The 20,171-nt window shown below is 37.3% G+C and overlaps 1 protein-coding gene across 2 annotated transcripts in view; it reads right to left on the bottom strand.

The window, feature by feature from the left end:
* Positions 1-3,736: 3,736 nt before the first annotated feature.
* LOC136037167 (uncharacterized) overlaps positions 3,737-20,171 on the bottom strand; it is a 71,182-nt gene continuing 54,747 nt past the window's right edge. For both annotated transcript variants that reach the window (XM_065719710.1, XM_065719711.1), the window contains exon 8: positions 3,737-5,298. In XM_065719710.1, coding sequence (XP_065575782.1) covers positions 4,732-5,298 — 567 coding nt within the window. In that variant the 3' untranslated portion in view covers positions 3,737-4,731. The remainder of the gene's footprint in view (positions 5,299-20,171) is intronic.

The raw sequence follows: 20,171 nt of genomic DNA, 5'->3' as shown, positions 1-20,171 counted from the left end.
TCCTTGATGTTAGTGACATGGAAGACCATTCTAAGAAACCGTCAACACTATTTATGGTGCAAGGCTGTACGGTCGTCTAAAAAAAAAACTTGCATTAGACTTACGACGCTTCAAACTTTCAGTAAGTCAGATTACTTATTACTTATGTTCGTTCTCTGGCGCTTTCTCCCTTTCGAAAGATTTTTTTCCAAGCGTGAATTCATTTCAACGATGACTAACCTTTAGACAATTCCATCCGGGTGGAAATTTACTCCGTAGAATTACCCTAAACATCTCTACACCTAAATTGAGTCGGTAAAGAGAAAGCAAGACATAAAAATAATTTCGTATAGGATTCTGGTAAATTCCCCCGATGTAAAATTTCCCCTAAAAAGTTCATCCCCGGAAAATTTCCCTCCATATGAAAAAATTCCCCGTTTGAAGTCCATCCAGCAGCAAATTCGTCCCCCACTCAAAAATGGTATCCATACTTCCCAATAACAAATAAGCTACTATACACAAACAGTAAGCAAAATTTATAACTTAAATATCTTTCCCCAGGGACTGTGAGGGGTCATATTATCAACAAGGCCATAGTTAAAGGACCTTTCAGCTATGGCACAAAACGGATATCCCGAAAGTATAACAGTTCAAAATAAGGATGATACCTTTTAATCGAAAGTGAACAGATATAAAAATTTTAACTGTATATGTGTTATATGTGTATATGTGTGAACAGATATAAATTTTTTTATCTGTTCACTGTCTATTAAAAGGTTTCATCCCTATTTTGAACTGTTATACTTTCGTCATGGAAAGGCAGTGTGGTCTTCGAAGTTATCAACGATTATCCCAAAATTCGAATCACTATTTTTGGGATAAAAGGAACGTAGAAGGGGCCTTGTTGCCGTCCAATCTTTTTGGTAGCGTAAAAATGACACTGGAACTTTTAATTTTCGTTTGAATGAGCTTCCTTCCCACAGACTAGGACCATTGGGTCAATACGATCACCCCTGGGGATATAACAAACAAATAAACACAATTCTGTGATTATTCTTCTGGCAAAAAACACAAAATTCCACATTTTTGCAGATGAGAGCTTGAAATATCCTCTGATGTGCAAAATCTGAAGGTGTGATTAGCATTGAGATTCTTTGACTTTTAGGGAGTGTTTTCCCTCTTTTCCTCAAAATCAGGCAATTTTTCTCAGGTCCGTAGCCTTTGGTAAGTAAGATAAAACTTAGTAAAACTTTTATATTTGGAATCCGCATAATAAGCCAAACCTTTTGATATATCTATTAGCATCAAAATTCAGTTCTTTAGAGTTACAGTTCTTATTGAGCCGCGTTGCCCCCTACTTACAGCCTGTTATCATAAACTGTTTGATAAAAGTTTTTTATTAGTTTTAGACTGAAAAATGATCTCTCTCCAGGAGCAACAGTTACTTGAATTTTAAAGAATATTTCATAGTTTCAAAAAATCGTGTTGATTTTGACAGCACGGTGGAGCCCGAAAAAGCGGGGCACGATTGGACACACAATCGTTCCAATAGTCCTTTATCTGGCTCTGTTTACTTGTTCCTGTTAAAGCTCTTGGTCAAACCAAAAATCATGAAGAAGAAATTATAGGCTGATGCTTTCGATGTTGCATTTTAATGGGAACAACTACAATGGATGAGGGTCTTTAGACACTTGCTGCGAAATCACAAACTTTTCCTCATTCTTACTTTACTTGTATTTCCATACAAATTGTCTCTTTTCAATGCGCATATGCCTATAAGTATTTGGGAGGTTGTATTTCCTCCAAAATATGTTAATTAGTATGCGTGTCCATTGATTTATTCGGTGACGACATTGGCCTATGTTGTATAGACATAGAATAAATTAGTTTCATTTAATTTAATTCTATTTATATTCTTTTTCTTTTTCGTTTAATTATTTTCTCTAATTCTTTTTCGTTTTAAATTAATTATGATTAGTCTTGATCAGACTAATTTGATCAGATTAGTCTTCACCGTTACTTAGCAGGATCAGATTGAGGAGCGCAAAAACACACATATGCAAATGAAGGCACAAGACAATGCACAAACGCAAATACGCTTCGAATGACCAATTATATACTTTTTATATGATTCAAGCTGTACAAGAATAATGCTCGCAGGAATCCATTTGGGAGCGGTATTAGGAGAAGGTGGTAAATATAAAAAAAGTGATAAAAGACGTTACTTAAGTTAAAAATATTAGATAAAATTAGAAAATTTGTTAGTCCTACATTTCTCTGTGGAAGGAATTCTTTTCCAAAAGAAAAAAAATTGATGTAGAAACTTCATAATTTTTACCCCCCCCCCCCCCCGTCATGTCCTTCATAGAAAAAAAACAAAGCAATCGGATGCGGTAGATTCTGTATTTCATATTTATTTAATTGTAAAATATGAAATTTGCTTAATTTGATTAAATGTGTATGCACAGACATATACAAGGACCGGAGGAGGGGTTCCACAGCAACCTTGTCCCCTAGAAATTAAATACTTTTCAATTTTTCACAAAAGCTCTTAAATTTTAATTCGATGTGCGAAAAAAAAACAATATTTACTCAGCACAGGTTATAATTTCTTTTACATATCATAGCCTGTTCATCTAATTTGATCTTCATAGAATCTAATGTGCTTTTTTCCTAAATAAAGCTTTTTCCTCCCATGTTAAACTGGATTAATACAGAAAGAACCGAAGACCAGTTATTTTTTTTGTCAACAGTCACATAAACAGGTTTGCTATCGGAGATACAAGTAGTGACGTTATTAACATTCATAGGACCTATTTCGAAAATTGAGCGGGGACAAAAAAGATGATTAGTCTTAAATCTTGTGTTATTTAGATAAAAACAAATTGATTACTGTTGTGACTAGTTTTCTCTGTTCAGTTGTAAGGTCAAACACCGTTTCAGTAAAATACTATACGTCTGATCTATATTCTCTTCTTTATCATTTTTTTATCTATTTCAATTTTATGCTTTAAAGAACAAACAACATTCCTTGACGAAAATAAACAAAATTCTTGTTCCAACTTAATCTTGCTCAATACGTTGAATTATTAAGCGAACAAGGATAATATACTTGTATGTTGGACATTCGAAAAATTTACAGAGTTGAAAAATAGTGTTACGGTTAATGTCCGCAAATTGGTTAATGTTGACATTCACCGGTGAACGTCAGAAATACCTTTTTACCCCTTGGATTTAGTCAGTGTTGCCAGTCAATTTTTTCAATTTAATGCAAGGTTTAATGATGACAGATTAGATTTGTTAGACGAGGTTTAATTGGTTTAAGTCAGCTTTGGTTTCAGATTGGTTCAGGATATGCGACAGCGAACCATACTCAGGTGGAAATTACAGCGGTCTTCAAACTGTATCTTCGTTAGTCCGCTATAATTTTTAATCCTTTTTTTGGATGACTGATCAAAATTAAGAACTAAACCTAAAATGAAATATTTCTGTTTTAATAAAATAATCAATAGCTATATCCAAGGTTCATCTCTTTATCTGGGTACTTACATTTGTGACTACAGTATGTCTAAAAACCAAAAATTTCTTCTATAAATATCCCTCTTCACAGCCTCAAGCAACATTTGGACAAAAGATATTCTTCAAATGAAGGAGTTTAAGGATATAAAGATGGACTTAGAAATAAACTTTGACAAATATTGGGAAACTATCCCATATCCTCTAGAACTCCCCTGCCCTCATCCAAAACTCAAACAGATTTGGAAAATAACAATTTAATGTTTTTAACAGCAAATATTACAGTATAACTAATAGTTAAGATAAAAATCTATTTTATCGCCCACCCTCTAAAAAGAAGACAGGTGAAAAATTTCGATTTTTACAGTATGGCTGTAGAAAAATCATTCCTCTGATAGAACTGAGTTGGAATCATGCTAATAGAAAAGATTGTTATGCTGAAGTTCATACTATTCCAAATCAAACCAAACAGTTCATAAACGGAAAAAGTAATCTCAAACATTAACGCTACACATTTAGCCACAAATTATTTACAGGAAAGAAACATTATATTTCCGCCCAAACGAGCCGTTTCTTCTTATTTCCTCTTTTTCAATTTTTTCACTTTTTTCAAGCTAATGACCTTTCATTAAGTAAATTGAAACATAATGAACGTACCTTATTGAACGAACACAAAATGAATTGTTGTTCGTCTGAAATGAATGAAATGAATTGTCGTCTTTCTTTTTCTACACCAAATTCTTTTTTCCTGCTTCAATCCGCATTGGAAAATAATATTTTAACTCTCACTATCATGAACGTGTTTAAGACATCCTGAACAAAGAGCAAGGATAATTGCTTGGAAGAATAAGCTAAAAGACTTGGCAAACTAGAAACAACTACAAGTTGCCAGTGCCCTTACAGAAATCATCCCTCATTGGTTTCATGAAAAAAAAAACACACTTTACACTAGTTCGTTCTTTCACGCGAACCTTATTAAGAAGACAAGAGACCAATCTACAATTCCAGTATAAAAAATTAATTCCAAGAACATCTTGACAAAACACGTCTTACTTAGTCCTTCAGTAGGAATATTATAACACTATCAAATATTAGTAAATTCATCATGTGGTGAAACTACCTTATTAATTGGCTCGTCTTAGCCTTATACAAACAAATACTAATATAAAAAGCAAAGAACAAAAGGAAAGAAGGAAAAACTTTGTTTTTCACATTGTTGAACCCGTAAAATGAAACTCACTCATAGTCCGACTCCTCCTCTTTAATAACCATATTGTTATAGTTTTCAGAATAAGCCTTAAATCTTTCACAGAGAGGAATTTTTGTACAGAAAACCTTGGGTTTCCACATTACAGCAGAATTTTCGGCAACTGAATCTGGGAAAGGCAATGGGGTAAGAGGTATAAGTTCTTCCCTGTTTGGCAGCCCGGAACTTAAGGCTGGTGACGGACAAGCAATTGGTGTGAGCGATCGACTTTCAAATGAAGCATGTTTTGCCGATGGATTTTGAGATAAATGCCGACTTAAATTGGTGGAAAACTTTTCTGATGTAGACATTTTCTTCCGTTGTGGCACTGCACAGCTGGAACTATAGCTTGAGTTGAAGTTATCCAGTCTTGACCCCTGAGGTGAAAAATTATATTGAAAACTACCTCGATCCTGGGCTAAAACTCGTCTGTTTTCAGTGCTAGTACCTTCAGATGGGAGATGCGACCTTGAAGGATTCCTGCTTTGGAGTCCTGCCGTTTTTTGTCTGGAATATCCTGAATAGCTGGCACTTGACGAGAAATGACTTTGTCTTCTCTATAAAAAAAAGAAGGAAAGCATTATTTTCCTCTGAAATAGAAATTCAATGCATATATGGTGGGGAAATCCTGCGCCCAAATGTGTTTGAGGGTTGCAACGAAGCAACATGATTCTTAGAGATAAGACGAACCAAAACTGAATAAAAGACTGAGAACGTTGGAATGAAAATCTTTTTTTCTATTTCAAAAATATAGGACTAACATAAATTCCTCCAGTAATTCAGCAGTTTGTGACAAGAGTGATGCAACTTAAACTGTTGCAGATCTTCCTAATGACTATTGGACCAATTCGACTACATGAGTAAAGCTACTTTGCATTCATGTTGCCATAGTTATTCCAATTGAACCCTTTCTTCGTATTATATAAAATTTTCTTTCAAAAAACTTCATGTGTTCAAAACATTTCAATAACAGAGATACGTGAAGATAAGGTGCTTCTGAGAAAAAACCAAGAATTTCATGAAGAATATCTCAGTTAGTAGTCAATATTCCGATTTTTTTTTTCAAATTCACAACCATTAGTACGTTTTATTTATTAGCATGTCGATTTCTTCGACTTTTCAATACGACAGTTTTGCTTAGGCTCTAACCTTTGTAGAAATTCGTTGTTCATTTCAAAGACAATTTAGTCTCACAGAAGTGTGATTTACCTGCAACCCTATTTGAAAAAAAGATGTCATATATTTTTGGTCAAACAACAACGGTAAGTTATATTCAGGTTTCGTTGATTGGAACATTCAGCTAAAGCTTACTAAAACCAGGATAAAACGAAAACCAGTGGTTTTAATTAAGAAATCAAAAAATTCGCTTTTTGTTTTAGTTTTTGCCTGAGACTTTGGAGCAGCGATGGTAACCCTAAAAAACTTGCATGTCCCACCCTAGGAACAATAAAATGTTTTATCCTTGAACAAACGCGAGATAAATAGCAAACTGGTACAATTTTTTTTAATTTATTTATTTCCGTATTAATAATAGATACATTTTAGATGTTCTTTTCTTATTTCAAAGGTGCAGTGTTATTGTGAACCAAAGTCAGTTAATAATTTTCATAACTCGAATCAATTCAATAACAAAAGAAATAAACACCAAAAACCTTCAAACCATAAGACCCTTATGAGTCTCATGTATTCAGGTGCAGAATCCTAATATCCAAATCCGTACTTTTTTCAGTTACGTACTTTTTTCACTTACTAAAACCAGGATAAAACGAAAACCAATGATTTTAATTAAGAAATCAAAAATTCACTTTTTGCTTTAGTTTTTGCCTGAGACTTTGGAACAACGATGGTAACCCTAAAAACTTGTACGTCCCCCTCTAGGAACAATAAAATGTTTTATCCTTGAACAAACGCGAGACAAATAGCAAACTGGTCCAAATTTTTTTAATTTATATATTTCCGTATTAATAACAGATACATTTTAGATGTTATTTTCTTAATTCAAAGGTGCAGTGTTATTGTGAACCAAAGTCAGTTAATAATTTTCATAACTCGAATCAATTCAATAACAAAAGAAATAAACACCAAAAACCCTTCAAACCATCAGACCCTTATGAGTCTCATGCATTCAGGTACGGAATCCTAATATCCAAATCCGTACTTTTTTCAGTTCACTTTGGCGAAATTGAGAGAGCAACACCATCTAGCGTGCTTTTTTTCAGCGTCAATTGCATTATTCAGAATTGGCTTATGGTTATCCATTTTTTGAGCTATAAATCATATAGTAGGGTGTTCAGTCTCAAATAAAACATATTGAAATTTGCATAAAAAAGTTCAAATCATGAATCAACTCGTCCATTGACTGAACATATTTAAGAGAATAGGGATTTTCTGAAAATGGAGTGAGCACCTTTCCAACTTCGTCAGCATCATCACTGTCTTGATAAAACAGAAAAATAAGAGAAAAACATAACTTGCACGCATTTGAGGAAGAGATACCAGGTAAGAGGTTTGTCATATTCTTAAATCAAAACTCTAAATCAACAGAGATACTATTTTACTTCAAAACCCTTCTTAACATCCCAATAATTTCAAGTTGTGTATACCTCCCCAAGAAATACCAAACCAGGAGCTAATAGCTGCAGAGAAAGCTATACCTTATCCATTTGCAGCACTGGAAGCAAATAGAACCCATCCACTCCACACTAAACGATTTACGAAAACACAAAATACTAACACTCATATAACACCCAACCCATTCTACCCAAACCAACTAGCACCCCTTCTCCTCCCATGAGACTATTTCCTCAAAACACCACAGCTCACAATTCTACCAAAAAAAACCACCAATGAAAGTTCTTAAGCCAAACTGGCCAGACATGACAATAAACAATCAAGAGAGATAAAACTCTACAAAAAGAAAACTTAAAACGAGACGACGGCCAGTAGAACTAAAAGACTAAAACAACGTGGATATTTCGCCTGTATAAAACAAGGCGTCTTCAGCACAAGATAGAAAATTAAAAGAAAACTAATCTAAAAACAAATAAAAACCACCACCAAATATAATAAATACAATTGTCGCTACTTATCCACGTAGGGAAAAGCAGCTATGCGAGTTACTTCAATGAGAATCAAAGAGCAACTGATGAAAAATTTATGAAAATTGAAACTTAGTTAATTATTCTGTTAACATTGAAGCAACTCTTTTTGGTCTAGTGGGTAATCTTGTCCCCTGGTGATTGTGTAAAATTTTAATTCCCCATCGACTATTGGTTCATTTTTTAAAAGAATATCATAAATTGGGTCAATATTTAAATTCCCTGTGTCTCTATTTATTGAAATATTAGCAAATATATGTTTTTTAATTTCTATAGCCTCCCTCGCCCACTGAGAAAAACCTCTGTCATTAGAAATAGCTGTAGCCTCATCAAATTGTATAAAAAGTTCAGGATAAAAGAATGTATGTTCAGCTAGAGCCGAAACAAAAGTTTCGGGAGGCTTTCTTAGTTGTAGGGTTTTTTCTATTGAGTTGCGATGCTCAATAAATCTTTCAGTAAATTGTTGGTGAGTTCTACCAGTATAAAACTTTCCACAGGAACAAGGAATTTTATATACCCCGCTAACTAAATCTCCCCGCATGAATGCTCTAACCATCTTACAAAGAATTTTACTGGGGATTTATATAACCTTATAAAAAATAAAAACAAAATCTTAACAAAGAGCTGCAAATCAAGTTTTATTAAAAATCATCGTGGTGTAATAAAAAAGAATCGTGAGGATGGGGGCTCTGTAGACAATTTAGAAAACCTACAAAGAAATGTACCAACTCATGTATTTGGGGACCACAAAAAATGTTCTTCTAGGTGCGGCAAATCAGGCAATGTTGAAGGGAAACTGTCCAAGAGTCCCTACAATGGTTAGAGAAGCATTCAATGACAAGCTTCAAAAAGTTCTTCGCAAAGCCCCCAGCCTATTGATCGATGCCACCACAAATATAGCAGAAACTTTTATGAGAATTATTGTCAAATCCTTAGGTCACAAACAGGTTCGCCGTTCCAAGCGAAATTCTCATTGAGTGCGTGTGACAGCAGGAGCCCTTGCCAATTCTCTTGGGAACAAGTGGCACTCAAACACATATTGTTTTCTGCCAAAGTGTTTTTGGCAGAAGCACAAGTAAAAGAATCAAGTATTTTTCTGCTAAGCGTGAAAAAATTGTACAATGCGCAATATGTCTGATTCCACCTTCATATGAAAGGCGTGGAAGCAGGTACATGGCACGTACCTTGTACGTTTGGTTGGTTATTTGGTTTAACTTCAAAGCTCAACCACTTAATACTCACTCAATATACCAAAGATATTATGGTACTTGTTATGAGAATATGGATCTCAAAAAAGCGGTAACAATTTTGAAAATATTGAAACAAGTTGGAGTAATTACAGGAATCGGAGCTTTCTGTCTTTACATGATGAACCACAGGAATAATGCCAAATATATACCTGATTGCAAACAGCGAAAAGCTTTAGTTATTTCTTCTTTGGAAGGGTAAGAGTTTAGCTTGATTCAGAGTTCGTTCAGTAAACACCTCATTTTTGGGTATTAACCTTTCAATTGAGTAAGGCTTCAAACTGTGTAATTTCCCTAGAGACATTTATTATAAGGCTTCAACTTGTGTGATTTCCCTAGAGACATTTATTATCCGATTGTTTAGATTTATTTGCTTTTCATATTTTTAGGACGTGAATTTAAAGTAGATACTTAAATATCAAATCCCTTGGTACTTTGAACTTGATAAGTACCTATAGTGAATTTCTAACCTACGATAAATTTACTGAAAATAATTAATTCAGTGACCTAGTTACCCAGTTCTGTATTTCACTCACCTTCCTGTGTCAACCTTGGAATACTTTGAAACTTAAATCCAAGTACTGAATTTTAAATCGTCTAGTATTACCACTAATTATTTGCAACTAGCGAAATTTATATACAGAATGGCACTTCAGAAAAATTACAGCCCCGAATGCCGACTACTTGTGTCTTCAAATGCCGTCCAATGTCAATTAGACCTTAAACACATATTGTGTACTGCCAAAGTGTTTCTGGCAGAAGCCCAAGTAAAAGAATCAAGAATTTTTAGAAAAAGAATCATATGAAAGGCGTGGAGGCAGGTACAAGGCACGTACCTTGTACGTGCCTTCTACGTATGGTTGGTTGTTTGGATGAACTTCAAAGCTCAACTACTTAATACTCGCTCAATATACCAAAGATATAACAGCAATTGTCACGAGTGTTACAAATGTAAGATCGCATCAGTAGCCTGCAAAAATCCGCCTGTGTTTCCTCCCTATCTTCAGAAGTAACTGACCCCTCGCAATTAAAACTGAATCAAAAAACATTTCAATTCATACCCCTGATAGTCAGCTGTTTGGCAATGGCCCCCCCAATATCAGATCCAATTTCTAATGATGTAAATACCTCATTGCAAATCCCGGGTCATGCTGGGATTAATTACGGATGCGAAGTATGCTCGTATTTTTTGCTGATGCAACGTGAACAATGTCACTGCCCAAGCGCCAATAAGCTTCAGTGAGAAACTTAATCTAAGTGCTGCATCCCTATCAAGCCCGAAGCATGCGCTCACCAGCATACGGGAGTAAATATAAAAAAGGCGTCCAAATTCAATACGACCTGTTATTATTTTGATGAAAGTGGTTTTTGTAAGAACAAAAAAAAGTGTCATTTTTTGCATATTTGTCCGCGTTGTATCTTGAAAACATGCAGTTACATTAAGTGTGCTTTTGATCACGTTGACCTGTGTTGTCTTTTATCATGTACTGACAAAGAATGTATTTTCGCACATCCATGTTATGGTATGTTCAAAAGAAGCAGCAATAAACAAGCAATAAAAGGGAAAATGTTGTTCTTAATCATCATATTAATCGGTGCCAAAAAAACTTGACGCGAGGGGACAATCCGCCCCCTCGTCTGAAATCACACTACTGGACCCTTTCTTCGTGAATCAGACGGTCTCAGCATATATATCAAGTTCCTCCTGCAGCTCTCTCCTTTCCCCCCTTCTCTCTCGACCCTCCCTCTAACACTAGATATGTCCTTCCTAAAATATCCACCTCCAGCGTTTCGACTACAACCCATGATGTCCACAAGGAAAATAGCTCCCCTCCCCACATACTGAAGTCCTATTTCGTCCCCCTTCCAGTATGCTGCCATATACCCTCCCTACTTTGCCACAAGCCAGCAATTTCTTTACGGACATGAATCACTATTCCCACCCAGCCCCCCTTTCCCAGCACCTTACGAAACCCACCCCCAGCCCATTCGTTTTATCCCTCGTGCCTATTCTGTGAAAGTGACTCTGGTCTGAAACTTTTTGCATTCAATAATTGTCTTGTAACAAATCCTAATTGTTCTCCTCGTGCTCCGTCCATTTCCTTGCCCGTCCCCCACCTCCAAACCCCCAAGGCAAATCCTTCTCTCACCCTTCTTCTCCAAAGCATAATAAAATTAAAATCCTACCCAGGAAATCTTCAAACCCATCAAGTCTCCCTGTCGCGTTTCCCCAATCGGTATGTTTTTCCTAAACTTTTAGTTACTAACGCTGAAAGTCTTAATTTTAAAAAGTTTAATGAACTCGAGGTGCTTTCAGAAGCAAATTTGATAGATATTATAGCTGTTACTGAAGCCCAATACCATTACCCAGGGTCCCTATGCCTGACAAATTATTCAGCGTTTATTAAACTCCTTCCTTCAGACCAACCACTCGGGAAAAAAGGTGGCGGAGTTCTGTTCTTTACTAAGAATCACCTTTACCCAAAGGTTATTCGAGTCCCTAGCTTGTCCGAGTATGGTGAAATCCACAGGTTTTACAGCCCTCCCTCAACTTTGACCAGATTGGACCAGAGGTATACTGGTCAAACTCTTCAAGAAAGGCGATGCACAAATTTGTGACAATTGGAGGGGCATCAATTTGACGTCTGTGCCTAGTAAAATACTAGCCTCAGTAATACTACAACGCCTAAGAGCAGCCCTAGACTCACATCTCAGGGAAGAGCAACATGGGTTCCGACCTGGTAGGTATTCCTCTGATCTTATTTTCATTCTTAGACTGATGGTGGAAGAGTCAAGAGAATGGAACAAAAAGCTGTACCTGCTCTTCATTGATTTTGAAAAGGCGTTCGATTTTGTTGACCGAGACACTTTATGGAAGATTTTGAAATATTACGGAGTACCTGATAAACTAGTCAAAATGATAATCGCACTATATGAGGATAGTGAATGCTGTGTACGCACAGAAAATGGGGACACGCGTTTCTTCAAGATAATGTCTGGCGTCAAACAAGGGTGTGTCCTATCCCAGTTTCTGTTTGTCATTGTAATGGACTATATCCTACGGCAGTCTTCAGGCATTGGAGTGAAGATTAGCAGCCGACAGATCTCTGATCTGGACTTCGCAGATGACGTTGTTCTTCTTGAAGAAGCGAAACTGCGACTGCAGCTGCTACTCGACGCCATAGACGAAAAGGCCGAGAAAATGGGACTTGCAGTAAATGTCAGTAAAACAAAGAGTATGGCCACATCTGACTCCCCACTCATATTAAAATGCAAGAATAAAACTATTGAGCAGGTCAAGGAATTTAAATATCTCGGGAGTTGGATTGAATACGATGGTGAAATAGCCAACGAAATCAAGAGGAAAATTGGACAAGCAACATCGGCTTTTAGCAAGTTGAAACCAGTCTGGCGCAGTAGTAAATACTCTATGCGCTTGAAGCTCCGCCTCCTGAATAGCAATGTGATGTCCATCCTCCTCTATGCTAGTGAATGCTGGAAACTAAACACCCAGCTAGAGAAACGTGTCCTAGCTTTCGAAAACATGTGCCTTAGGAGAATCCTGAACATATCGTGGCAGGAAAAGGTCACGAAGTGTTTTTGGCAGAAGCACAAGTAAAAGAATCAAGTATTTTTCTGCTAAGCGTGAAAAAATTGTACAATGCGCAATATGTCTGATTCCACCTTCATATGAAAGGCGTGGAAGCAGGTACATGGCACGTACCTTGTACATTTGGTTGGTTGTTTGGTTTAACTTCAAGGCTCAACCACTTAATACTCACTCAATATACCAAAGATATTATGGTATTTGTTATGAGCATATGGATCTCAAAAAAGCGGTAACAATTTTGAAAATATTGAAACAAGTTGGAGTAATTACAGGAATCGGAGCTTTCTGTCTTTACATGATGAACCACAGGAATAATGCCAAATATATACCTGATTGCAAACAACGAAAAGCTTTAGTTATTTCTTCTTTGGAAGGGTAAGAGTTTAGCTTGATTCAGAGTTCGTTCAGTAAACACCTCATTTTTGGGTATTAACCTTTCAATTGAGTAAGGCTTCAAACTGTGTAATTTCCCTAGAGACATTTATTATAAGGCTTCAACTTGTGTGATTTCCCTAGAGACATTTATTATCCGATTGTTTAGATTTATTTGCTTTTCATATTTTTAGGACGTGAATTTAAAGTAGATACTTAAATATCAAATCCCTTGGTAATTTGAACTTGATAAGTACCTATAGTGAATTTCTAACCTACGATAAATTTACTGAAAATAATTAATCCAGTGACCTAGTTACCCAGTTCTGTATTTCACTCACCTTCCTGCGTCAACCTTGGAATACTTTGAAACTTAAATCCAAGTACTGAATTTTAAATCGTCTAGTATTACCACTAATTATTTGCAACTAGCGAAATTTATATACAGAATGGCACTTCAGAAAAATTACAGCCCCGAATGCCGACTACTTGTGTCTTCAAATGCCGTCCAATGTCAATTAGACCTTAAACACATATTGTGTACTGCCAAAGTGTTTCTGGCAGAAGCCCAAGTAAAAGAATCAAGAATTTTTTTGCTAAGCGTGAAAAAATTGTAGAATGTGCAATACGTCTGATTCCACCTTCATATGAAAGGCGTGGAGGCAGGTACAAGGCACGTACCTTGTACGTGCCTTCTACGTTTGGTTGGTTGTTTGGTTGAACTTCAAAGCTCAACTACTTAATACTCGCTCAATATACCAAAGATATAACAGCAATTGTTACGAGTGTTACAAATGTAAGATCTCATCAGTAGCCTGCAAAAATCCGCCTGTGTTTCCTCCCTATCTTCAGAAGTAACTGACCCCTCGCAGTTAAAACTGAACCAAAAAAACATTTCAATTCATACCCCTGATAGTCAGCTGTTTGGCAATGGCCCCCTAATATCAGATCCAACTTCTAATGATGTAAATACCTCATTGCAAATCCCAGGTCATGCTGGGATTAATTACGGATGGGAAGTATGCTCGAATTTTTTGCTGATGCAAGCGTGAACAATGTCACTGCCCAAGCGCCAATAAGCTTCAGTGAGAAACTTAATCTAAGTGCTGCATCCCTATCAAGCCCGAAGCATGCGCTCACCAGCATACGGGAGTAAATATAAAAAAGGCGTCCAAATTCAATACGACCTGTTATTATTTTGATGAAAGTGGTTTTTGTAAGAACAAAAGTGTCATTTTTTGCATATTTGTCCGCGTTGTATCTCGAAAACATGCAGTTACATTAAGTGTGCTTTTGATCACGTTGACCTGTGTTGTCTTTTATCATGTACTGACAAAGAATGTATTTTCGCACATCCATGTTATGGTATGTTCAAAAGAAGCAGCAATAAACAAGCAATAAAAGGGAAAATGTTGTTCTTAATCATCATATTAATCGTTCAGAGCCTTTTAATAATTAATATTTTAAGCAATAATTCCAAAATCGAGTCGGTGCCAAAAAAACTTGACGCGAGGGGACAATCCGCCCCCTCGTCTGAAATCACACTACTGGACCCTTTCTTCGTGAATCAGACGGTCCCAGCATATATATCAAGTTCCTCCTGCAGCTCTCTCCTTTCCCCCCTCCTCTCTCGACCCTCCCTCTAACACTAGATATGTCCTTCCTAAAATATCCACCTCCAGCGTTTCGACTACAACCCATGATGTCCACAAGGAAAATAGCTCCCCTCCCCACATACTGAAGTCCTATTTCGTCCCCCTTCCAGTATGCTGCCATATACCCTCCCTACTTTGCCACAAACCAGCAATTTCTTTACGGACATGAATCACTATTCCCACCCAGCCCCCCTTTCCCAGCACCTTACGAAACCCACCCCCAGCCCATTCGTTTTATCCCTCGTGCCTATTCTGTCAAAGTGACTCTGGTCTGAGACTTTTTGCATTCAATAATTGTCTTGTAACAAATCCTAATTGTTCTCCTCGTGCTCCGTCCATTTCCTTGCCCGTCCCCCACCTCCAAACCCCCAAGGCAAATCCTTCTCTCACCCTTCTTCTCCAAAGCATAATAAAATTAAAATTCTACCCAGGAAATCTTCAAACCCATCAAGTCTTCCTGTCATGTTCCCCCAATCGGTATGTTTTTCCTAAACTTTTAGTTACTAACGCTGAAAGTCTTAATTTTAAAAAGTTTAATGAACTCGAGGTGCTTTCAGAAGCAAATTTGATAGATATTATAGCTGTTACTGAAGCCCAATACCATTACCCAGGGTCCCTATGCCTGACAAATTATTCAGCGTTTATTAAACTCCTTCCTTCAGACCACCCACTCGGGAAAAAAGGTGGCGGAGTTCTGTTCTTTACTAAGAATCACCTTTACCCAAAGGTTATTCGAGTCCCTAGCTTGTCCGAGTATGGTGAAATCCACAGGTTTTACAGCCCTCCCTCAACTTTGACCAGATTGGACCAGAGGTATACTGGTCAAACTCTTCAAGAAAGGCGATGCACAAATTTGTGACAATTGGAGGGGCATCAATTTGACGTCTGTGCCTAGTAAAATACTAGCCTCAGTAATACTACAACGCCTAAGAGCAGCCCTAGACTCACATCTCAGGGAAGAGCAACATGGGTTCCAACCTGGTAGGTCTTGCTCTGATCTTATTTTCATTCTTAGACTGATGGTGGAAGAGTCCAGAGAATGGAACAAAAAGCTGTACCTGCTCTTCATTGATTTTGAAAAGGCGTTCGATTTTGTTGACCGAGACACTTTATGGAAGATTTTGAAATATTACGGAGTACCTGATAAACTAGTCAAAATGATAATCGCACTATATGAGGATAGTGAATGCTGTGTACGCACAGAAAATGGGGACACGCGTTTCTTCAAGATAATGTCTGGCGTCAAACAAGGGTGTGTCCTATCCCCGTTTCTGTTTGTCATTGTAATGGACTATATTCTACGGCAGTCTTCAGCCATTGGAGTGAAGATTAGCAGCCGACAGATCTCTGATCTGGACTTCGCAGATGACGTTGTTGTTCTTGAAGAAGCGAAACTGCGACTGCAGCTGCTACTCGACGCCATAGACGAAAAGGCCGAGAAAATGGGACTTGCAGTAAATGTCAGTAAAACAAAGAGTATGGCCACATCTGACTCCCCACTCATATTAAAATGCAAGAATAAAACTATTGAGCAGGTCAAGGAATTTAAATATCTCGGGAGTTGGATTGAATACGATGGTGAAATAGCCAACGAAATCAAGAGGAAAATTGGACAAGCGACATCGGCTTTTAGCAAGTTGAAACCAGTCTGGCGCAGTAGTAAATACTCTATACGCTTTAAGCTCCGCCTCCTGAATAGCAATGTGATGTCCATCCTCCTCTATGCTAGTGAATGCTGGAAACTAAACACCCAGCTAGAGAAACGTGTCCTAGCCTTTGAAAACATGTGCCTTAGGAGAATCCTGAACATATCGTGGCAGGAAAAGGTCACCAACATAGAAGTTCGCCGACGAACCGGTCAGCCATTAGTTACTGACCTTCTGAAACGTAGGAGATGGACATACCTTGGCCACGTCCTCCGTATGCCAGAGGATCGACTCCCGAATACAGTATATATGATTGGCGTCCCGAGGGGAGGCGAAAAAGAGGTCGACCAAGACACACCTTACGACGACAGTACGACCGAGACCTGAGAAATGCGGAGTTGTCTCTTCAACCACAGTGGGAGGACGTCACGGCTGCAGCTCAGCTCCGAGATGTCTGGCGAGGTTTCGTAGACGCCCTATGAGCCACCCCTGGCTCTGGAGGATCTAAGGTCCTCAACTTTGCCCCCATTAGGTGGTATTTATCATCTTTCCATTCTTTTGTCCCCCTACTCAAATTTTAAGCATTATTTCTCAATAGCTTCAAAATTCTGGTCTTCTTTGTTTTGGTATGCGGCTGAATACTGAAGATTGGTCTGACATTTATAGTTTACAAAACCTTGATGAGAAAACGGCCACGTTTCATAAAAAGGTAAACTCGATGAAGTCAATATGCTAAGAAAATCAATTAAAAGAGAAATTCGTAAATTGGTACGATCGTACTACAAAAATAAGATCGAACAATTGTTCATTAATAAACCAAAAAACTGGTATTCCAAGGTTAAAATGCTATGTGGCAGGAGTCTTGACCAGCTTAATTTCAACTCACCAGAGCCCCCTGATGTTACCACTAATAATCTAAATAAAATTCTCGCTTCCATTGTCCAGAGCCTTCCAGCATTATCCAACCAATTATCAATAGGAGCCCCATCCCCTTCTTCTCCGACTGTCTCCTCGTCTGAGATAGAAAGAAGAATTGACAAACAAAGGAAGACAAGTGTTTGTCCTTTGGATATCCCGCTTCTTCTTATTAGAGCCTTTGATGACTTCCGTTCTAAACCCTTGTCTTTCCTTTTTAACGGAATTACTAAGTCTGGGTAAAATTCAACTATTTGGATCAGGCTTTCATTACCCCCTTGAAAAAGAAAAACGGAAAGCCTGGCTTTGAAGGCGATCGACCTATTACTGTTACTCCTATTTTCTCTAAGTTGTGAAAGATTCCTTGCAGATTTGGTAAAGGAAAAAATCCTACCTCTTATTGACCTGAAGAAATTCAGAAACCTAAAATCAACTTCTACTTCACACTACCTCGTTTCTCTTATTGATCACATCGGGAAAATCCTCGAAAACTCCAGAGCCCCCTGATGTTAACACTAATAATCTAAAAGGCGTTCGACCTATTACTGTTACTCCTATTTTCTCAAAGTTGTGAAAGATTCCTTGCAGATTTGGTAAAGGAAAAAATCCTACCTCTTATTGACCTGAAGAAATTCAGAAACCTAGAATCAACTTCTACTTCACAATACCTCGTTTCTCTTATTGACTACATCGGGAAAATCCTCGAAAACTCCAGAGCCCCCTGATGTTAACACTAATAATCTAAATAAATTTCTCGCTTCCACTGTCCAGAGCCTTCCAGCATTGTCCAACCAATTATCAATAGGAGCCCCATCCCCTTCTTTTCCGACTGTCTCCCCGTCTGATATAGAAAGAAGAATTGACAAACAAAGGAAGACAAGTGCTTGTCCTTTGGATATCCCGCTTCTCGTTATTAGAGCCTTTGGTGACTTCCTTTCTAAACCCTTGTCTTTCCTGTTTAACGAAATTACTAAGTCTGGGTAAATTCCAACAATTTGGAAACAGGGTTTCATTACCCCCTTGAAAAAGAAAGCCTGGCTTTGAAGGCGTTCGACCTATTACTGTCACTCCTATTTTCTCAAAGTTGTGAAAGATTCCTTGCAGATTTGCTAAAGGAAAAAATCCTACCTCTTATTGACCTGAAGAAATTCAGAAACCTAAAATCAACTTCTACTTCATACTACCTCGTTTCTCTTATTGACCACATCGGGAAAATCCTCGAAAAGCCTAATTCCTGGCTAAACTTAATTTCCAAATATATATATATATATATATTAATATATATATATATATATATATATATATATATATATATATATATATATATATATATATATATATATATATATATATATATATATATATGTTCTTTTCTGTATTATTTGCTTATTTTGTCCCCTTCCTTTTTTTAACTTATTAGAGTTTATTTATTGACTCATAATTGATTATTCATTATGATTTTTATTTTTTGTTGTCGTTTTTTGCATTGTTAGTGCAGCCGTATATTTTGTCGACTTCGAAGTCCGGATTCGGCCCTTTGAGGGCTTGTGATAGAGATTTTTTTGGAATAAACATCTTATCTCATCTACGTCAATCCAGCAATGGTAGCAGTGTCCAAGAAGTATTGCCAAACAATTATTCAGAATGGGGGAGACTTGGAGTACGTGGGACAGTTCTATACTTGGGGCAGCACCCTCATCTACAAGATGCCATCTAGCATTCGCAATGGTATTTTGCCCTCTGAATAACTTCACTCATAGGTGGCGTCTGCATAAATTTTTATTTCAGTAACCCACGTGGTTGTCAAGAGAGAGAGGTGAACAAAGAATTTGTAAGTGTATTTCCTAAGATTTCCGAAGTCTGTGTAGTTAGTTGCAAGTGTGCCATTGCAGGTATTAATAGAAAAATAGGACTATGTATTGGCGATGAACATTGAAATGATGTGTAGCCGAAAGTATCTGCAGTATCTACTGTGAACACTAAGCTTTTTTTTTTTTTTTTTTTTTTTTTGTCAATACACACCTTAATTAATACTTGGGACAGTCCCAAGTAGTAGTACTTGGGACACGTCCCAAGTACTAAGAATATAGAATCTACAACCATATCTTGAATTCTGTCCCGACTAGATCTCTGTACTTTTCACGACTAATTTTGTTCATACCCTGACTAGGTATGAACAAAATTAAATAACTCAACCTCTAAGTTCTATACAAACAGCCTTTTATTTTCTAGTTTTCATTAAAATGGGTAAGAAAAACCCATAGCAGATACTTTGTCAAAAGTCATCTGTACGGGAAGCTGCTAAAATGTATGGCCTGTCCAAAACTTCTCTACACAGGCACCTCACTTCCCACATGACGAACTCTAGCAGAGACGCAGTCAATACCCCTTTTATATACCAGTAAAAAATAACCCCCAACAAGATTTTGACCACTGAACAAGAAACTGAGCTGAAAACTTACCTGATTGAGCCATCTAAGCGACATTATGGGCTTGGTATTTTTGAAGTTAAAACGCTAGTCTACGAATATGCCAAGAGAAATGGTATATCTTACCCTGCAGGATGGGATACGAGACAACAGCCAAGGACAACTTGGTTTTACAGCTTTATGGCTAGAAATCCGTCAGTTACCTTAAGGACACCACAACAAATCACCCTCGCAAGGGCTACAAGTTTCAATCAACATACAGTTTCCACGTTCTTCGACAAACTGGAGGTTGTCATGGAAAAATTCAGATTTCAGTCTCATAATATTTGGAATATGGATGAATATGGCCTGACCACCATATAGATGCCATACAAGGTTGTTGCCTAGTCAGGGGTTAGACAAGTTGGAAGGAGCACTTCCGCAGAGAGGCGCCAAATGTTATAATGCAAGCAACTGTG

The sequence above is a fragment of the Artemia franciscana genome, chromosome 16 (genome assembly GCF_032884065.1).
Source record: "Artemia franciscana chromosome 16, ASM3288406v1, whole genome shotgun sequence".
Classification (NCBI taxonomy): Eukaryota; Metazoa; Arthropoda; class Branchiopoda; order Anostraca; family Artemiidae; genus Artemia; species Artemia franciscana.
This window is presented reverse-complemented; position numbering and strand designations above follow the sequence as displayed.